The 7,009-nt window shown below is 35.4% G+C and overlaps 1 protein-coding gene across 2 annotated transcripts in view; it reads left to right on the top strand.

Annotated features, from left to right (window-relative positions):
* The first annotated feature begins 152 nt into the window (after positions 1–152).
* Positions 153–7,009, top strand: part of ednrab (endothelin receptor type Ab) — an 11,950-nt gene continuing 5,093 nt past the window's right edge. Inside the window, exons 1-3 of one of the 2 annotated variants that reach the window (XM_016250544.1) lie at positions 153–227; positions 2,797–3,256; positions 5,968–6,095. In XM_016250544.1, coding sequence (XP_016106030.1) covers positions 2,843–3,256; positions 5,968–6,095 — 542 coding nt within the window. In that variant the 5' untranslated portion in view covers positions 153–227; positions 2,797–2,842. Of the gene's footprint in view, positions 228–2,627; positions 3,257–5,967; positions 6,096–7,009 lie in introns of those variants that run through there. The other variant, XM_016250543.1, reaches the window with a different exon arrangement.

Genomic DNA, 7,009 nt, shown 5'->3' with positions numbered 1-7,009 from the left:
GAGAGAGAGTGTGAGAGACAGAGAGAGAGAGACAGAGAGAGAGAGGGAGGATGGTGTTCAAAGATAACTCATCTGTTCCTCTCTCACACACTCACACAGATCTGCTCGGATCCGGCTGCTCTTCTGGATTCAGTCACTGAAGATTCGGGACGCTTTCGGCTCACAGAGCTTCAGTCCATGAGGAGATAAAGAGACAGACGGAAGAGTGTATCAGCATCATTCTGAAGGTCAGTGTGTGTTTGTGCGCGTCACAGCACGTCTTTCTGTCTCTTCGCTTTCTGACTAAATCATGTTTTTGTAGTATTTTACACACGCTTTTACTGCTCCGGAGTTTCTCAGGAAACGTTTCAGCATTTAACTTCGTCTCACATGTAAGTAATAAAGTAAAGAGTATAGAGTAATGAAAAGAGGCAATTATTAGTTGACATACAGTAAGAGTACAGAGCTATCAAATTAATCTGGATAGCAGTTCAGATCATTTATGAAATTTGAGTTTTGAGCACAGATTGAGACAATGAGATCTTTATTCTGATAACCATAACTAAAACCATAAAAAACTTTTTTGTTACATAAATGTTAACTATAAATAAATGAAAGCGGAATGAAAAATGTTTCAGCTAATTGCTTAGGGAACATTTCTCATTTTTATTTAAAGTACTAAAAAAACTAAAACAAATAAATAAAAACTAATAAAAATATACAAGCAATTTTTTTAAATGACAAAATTGCAAAAACATGCAGCAAAATTACTAAAACTTTAGCTAAAATTTAACTAAGACTATATATACACACATATATAGTCACATTATTAAATAATTAAAAATTACAAAAACATGCAACTAAATTACTAAAACAAACTAAAATTTTATTTAAATTATATATACATAAAAAATAAATATTACAAAAGCATGCAATAAAATCACTAAAACTTTAACTAAAATTAAAACAATTATTAAAACAAATTAAAAATATTAACAAGAACTATAATAGCGTCTCAGTGACACTGACCTGAGATTACTGTGATCAGGAGACACTTCTGAGGATGAGAAGAGTCTTCAGCACAAGTCTCCATTTAGTCTCATTGCTGTCTATGAGAAATAACTGAGACATTAAGAGATCTCAGTGGATCTAGTAGAGACTGACTTACTGTTTCAGAGGAAAAGCACAGGATCTGGTGTTAAAGCGAACGCCGCTGCTGGAGTTCAAAGTGAATCAGCTCGTTTGATGGGATTCGGCTGAACTGATGTGAACAGTGTGTTTGTGGCTTTCCGTTAAGTTTCCAGAGAAGCGTGCTGTATTTGAGACACAATCACTGACATGTGTGACCAGCTGTTATAGTTTGTGCATCGTCTGAGTTATATTATACTGATCAAATATTAGGCAATGTAAGGCTATGGAGCAAGTGCACCAAAAGCCTAAATTTAATGCTTTTTATAATACATTAAAAAATGACATTCATATAAAAAAAACATTCCATTTTAGAATTTTGCAACCATTACGGGAATGTTACTTTTGAATGTTCTCCGACTGTTCTAAAACAAGTAGTAACATTTAAAAAACTTGACATTCTAAGAACTTTAAAACATTATTTAAAGGTTTCAGGGGGGACAAAAACGTTCCTAGAATTTCATATGTTTTTTTCTGCTAACATTTAGAGAACATTATCAAAGACACACTATATGCTCTAAGAACATTTAGCTAATGTTTCCATTAAGTTATTTCTGAACGTTTCCTTAATGTTTAGTTCAGAGTTTAGTTTTAGTTCAGAGAACATTAAAAAATAACATTTTTATAGCTTAATGGGAATGTTAGCAAATCGTACTTAGAACATTTTTGTTAGCAGAGAATCTGGTCTTTAATAATGTCCTCAAAACGTTAACACAAAAGTGTTATTTATACATGGTTCATGGTCATGGAACATTTTATTTCTAAAACATTTTAGTTGGATGTTCCTCAAACGTTTTTTTTTTTTTAAATGATACTAGTTGTTTCAAAATCTTCAGAGAACATTCAAAAGTAACATTCCCATAATGTTCGCAATATCATACAATTGAACGTTCCCTTAACGCTCGCCGTTTAAAAAACTGGAAAGAACGGGAATAACGTTTTTGCAACTTAATGGGAACGTTAACAAAACGCTTTTTGTTTTAAGCTCTTTCAAACGCAATGCGCATTATATAAGCAGCCAAATCTTCCTTTTTCACTATTTAACTGTTTTACAGATTGGATTTTTCTCTACACAAACATCTATTGTATTTATTTTATTTTTCGCATATCAAATGAAAGTTGTCATGTGTCATCACTGCAAAACAATGATTTTCTTCCTTAGTATTTTTGTCTTGTGCTGTAGTATAAATATCTGCAAATTCTGGAATTAATATGCATTTACTTGACAAGTAAAATTACTTAAGATATTAGGTATGTCTCGTTTTCTGAAATTATCCAAATTTTGTCAGTTTTTGCTTAAAACAAGTAATAATATCTGCCAACGGGGTAAAATTTTCAGTCATTGTACTTGTCAAGTAAACGCATAGATATTTATACTAGAAAACAAGACAAAAATACTAATGAAAAAATATTTTTTGCAGTTGTATATGTTCTTGATTCACGCTAGTCTTGTGGTGAAATTTTCAAAAGCAGAGCGAGTTTTAATGAAGTTTAAAGTCTCGCCCCATTGACGTCCATTGGAACTGCATGACTCTAAAAGCGATTTTTGAGTGAACGCATCACAGACGCCGCCCATAAGGTCGCATTGTATCGAGCCCAGAACAGTTTCTCTTTGTTTGTATCCTGTAGAGACACTTCCCACCGAACTCTTGACAATAGGAGTCTTTGATCCACAATGCGGCCCCACAAAATCCTGCTAATGGCCGCCGTATCCTGTGTGCTGATTGGTGGAGGAAACTGTCAATCAAACTCATCCGATGGCTTCCAGCTCTCCGCTGAAACCAGCTCAGGTCAGCGGTCTCCGAACCGCGTGACCTCTGACCCCAGGGCTGTCGGGTCGGTTCGTGTCCGGCTGCTGTCGCTGCCCCCGGCGTGTCTGAGGAGGACCTACATTGAGGGCTTGTTCAAATACGTCAACACGGTCCTGTCCTGCCTCATCTTTGTGGTGGGGATGGTGGGAAACGCCACGCTGCTGAGGATCATCTACCTCAACAAGACCATGAGGAACGGCCCGAACGCTCTGATCGCCAGCCTGGCGCTGGGAGACCTCATCTACATCGCCATCGACATCCCCATCAACGTCTATAAGGTAACGAACCAATCAGATCACTCCATCACGTGTGTGTGCGCGTTTATTAGCGGTTACTGCACAGAGACACGAAGGCTGAGTATCCAAATGCAGCTCTTTATTGAAAGGTAATCCAGAATCCGTAGTCTATAAACAGGCATAAGGGCAGTCAGTCCAAACAAATACAAACAGGGCAAAACAACAACCACGACAACGGAACCAGAATCCGAGGGCTAAGAACAGCAGTGTGACATTAACAAGACTAAACAAAGAATGAGAGAAAAACCAGGCTTTAAATAGAGTGAGACTGATGGGGTAACAAGACACAGGTGAATGCAATCAATTAACTAAAGTCCAGGCAAAGGATTATGGGGAATGTAGTTTTGAGGGAGTGACAACAGTGTGAGCTCATGGGCACTGCAGCCGGTGATCGTAACAAATATATTGTAAAATGTAATTTATTCCTGTGATCAAAGCTGACAAACACAGGCATCAAGAACCAATCAGATCACTCGATCACGTGTGTGTGTGTGTGTGTGTGTGTGTTTATTAGCGATAATTTGCGCTCAAACTTGCTTTTGGTGTCATCCTCAAAAAATGAGTTACCAATCATGTAAATAATTTTAGGTTTTAATCAGTCTTTAGTTAATATTCTACACCACCAGTCAAACGTTTTTGAACAGTGAGATTTTTCATGTTTTTTAAAGAAGCCTCTTTTTCTTTTCTGGATTTATTTGATTCAAGGTACAGCAAAAACTATTTGCTCAAACTTGCTTTTGGTTTCGTCCTCAAGAAATGATTGACAAATCATGTAAATAATGGGGGTTTGGGTTTTAATTAGTCTATAGTTAATATAATTATCTTCATAGGTCTATGATTCAGATACCTAGGTCAGTGTTATTTAATATTAGTCTCATTGTTATATTAGTATATCTTATATATTATTATTGTTTATATTATAATTTTAAAAAATGGGCTTTTAATTTAGTAAGTTCATTATTATTATAATTTTAGGTTTTAATCAGTCTTTAGTTAATATTCTACACCACCAGTCAAACGTTTTTGAACAGTGAGATTTTTCATGTTTTTTAAAGAAGCCTCTTTTTCTTTTCTGGATTTATTTGATCCAAGGTACAGCAAAAACTATTTGCTCAAACTTGCTTTTGGTTTCGTCCTCAAGAAATGATTGACAAATCATGTAAATAATGGGGGTTTGGGTTTTAATTAGTCTATAGTTAATATAATTATCTTCATAGGTCTATGATTCAGATACCTAGGTCAGTGTTATTTAATATTAGTCTCAGTGTTATATTAGTATATCTTATATATTATTATTATAATGGGCTTTTAATTTTAATTCATTTTTAGTTTAGGTTTTAGTAAGTTCATTATTATTATTAAATTTATTATAATAATAAGTATTTTTACTAGGCTTCTATTTAGGTTTATTTTTAATTTCAGTATTATTTATTGCCGCATTAAACTCATTTTAGTTCAGTTATTTCTAAATGTTATTTTGGTTCATACATACATACAAATGCATATATGTGATATCAAAATATTACATAGAAATTATACATACATTATAAATACATATAATTAAGTAAGGTAAATACAGTATAAATGTATTTGTATAATTATAGAAAATATTTATTTAGTATTATTATTATATTATCATATACATTTATTATATAATCACAATATAATGAATAATATATATTATACTGTACTATTTATATAATCTTATTTAAAGGTCTTATATATAAATTATATATAAACATATATAACGTATAAATACATTTATTTTAAAATAAATATATGAATATAAGTATATTTGTATATTTCAAGTAACTTTGTTTAAATTTGTTTAATAATATTTGATCATATATGTGAAATTTAGCTTTATTCAGCTTTATTTCAATTAATGGAAGTAGGTTTTAATTGCTTTAGTTATAATTAACAATAACAGCACTGAGATAAACATGTGCAGCAGTGGGTCAGACAGACTTATTTCGGGACAGTTATCAGTCTAACACTCATCACACGTTCAATCTCTCTCTCACACACACACACACACACACACACACACACACACACACACACACACACACACACACACACACACACACACACACACACACACACACACACACACACACACACACAAACACACACACACACAAGGTGGGAAAAAGCAAACAAACAGTTTGCTGGAGGAATGCGTTTCTCTGTGTTTTTTTTGGAGCAGATGAAAAGGGAACAAAACGGGGTGAGAACTAACAGGCAGGCCAGCATGTCAGTTGTCACAGTTCTCTCTATTTGTCTCACACTGCCTCTCTCTCTTTCTCTGATGGCCTCTGCCCCGACACTTCATTCTGTCGTTGAGCGGTCACAAAAGGCTAGTAACTGCACTGCCTGTTGGATGTGTAAACAATGGCATTGTTTACTGTTTTGTTTATTATGCCGGGAGAGATTAGCTGTTATTGGTTTCCTCCAAGCCCAGCAGAGAAAAAGCTGCTTTTAGCCTCCACCCTCCCACACACACACACACACACACACACACACACACACACACACACACACACACACACACACACACACACACACACACACACACACACTGTTATGAAGATAAAAGCACTTCATTTGTTTGTCTTTAAATATATCACACAGGTTGTGAAGATATGCTTTAACAGTCTGTGTGTGTGTGTGTGTGTGTGTGTGTGTTGTAGCTGCTGGCGATGCGGTGGCCCTTTGATGACAGTGTGTTCGGTCTGTTCCTGTGCAAACTCATGCCGTTTCTACAGAAAGCGTCTGTCGGAATAACGGTTCTCAATCTGTGTGCGCTCAGTGTGGACAGGTAACACACACACACAAACACACACACACACACACACTCATACACACCTTCCCAGAATGTTCTGAGAACTTTTCCTGTTGGCTGTAATTTCATCGGTCTACCCAGGTAACACATTTAGGTTCTAAAAATTTTGTGGGAACATTGTTTTGAAAGAAGTTCAAATGTCCAGGTTTCTTGTTGTGATTAGAATGTTAGGTAAAAGTTACAAAAATGTTTCTTACAACATTCTACTAACTTTATTTACATCCAAAATGTAACATTTATGTTTAATCTAACGTTTTCTTGTAATATTGAGAACTTTCATCAAGTACAAATAACACCATGAGCACGTTCAAAGTTCTAAGAATGTTTCCTCTCAACATTATGAGAATGTACATGAAATATTACACTTTTTTTCAACTGTGTGTAAAGTTTTGAAGAAAAAAAAAAAGAGGCAAAGTTTTGAAAATGTAAGCAGCTGAAAAAAACTGTAATAGCTATAAGAACGTTCCATGAACATTACTTTAAGACAGTTTTGACCTAACATTTATATAACATTTAAAAAGCGTTCGTGAAAGTTGTGAGAGCGTTCCCTGTCAGCCGGGTGACTCCCAAGCTTTTGCAAGAAACTAGTATCTGACAACATAAGCCTTTCGAGTGTGTGTTGGTCTCTAACAGCAGCTGTCAGTGTGTTTACCACATGTGTGTGTGTGTGTGTGTGTGTGTGTGTGTGAGTCTGTGTGAGTGTGTCTGTGTGTGTGAGAGAGAGTGTGTGTGTGAGTGAGTGTGTGTGTGTGTGTGTGTGAGAGAGTGTGTGTGAGAGTGAGTATGTGTGTGAAAGTGAGTGTGTCTGTTAAAAGTGTGTATGAGAGTGAGTGTGTGCGTGTGAGTGTGTGTGTGCGTGTGAGTGTGTGTGTGTGAGTGTGTCTGTGTGT

The sequence above is a fragment of the Sinocyclocheilus grahami genome, unplaced genomic scaffold (genome assembly GCF_001515645.1).
Source record: "Sinocyclocheilus grahami isolate Dianchi unplaced genomic scaffold, SAMN03320097.WGS_v1.1 scaffold993.1, whole genome shotgun sequence".
Classification (NCBI taxonomy): Eukaryota; Metazoa; Chordata; class Actinopteri; order Cypriniformes; family Cyprinidae; genus Sinocyclocheilus; species Sinocyclocheilus grahami.
This window is presented reverse-complemented; position numbering and strand designations above follow the sequence as displayed.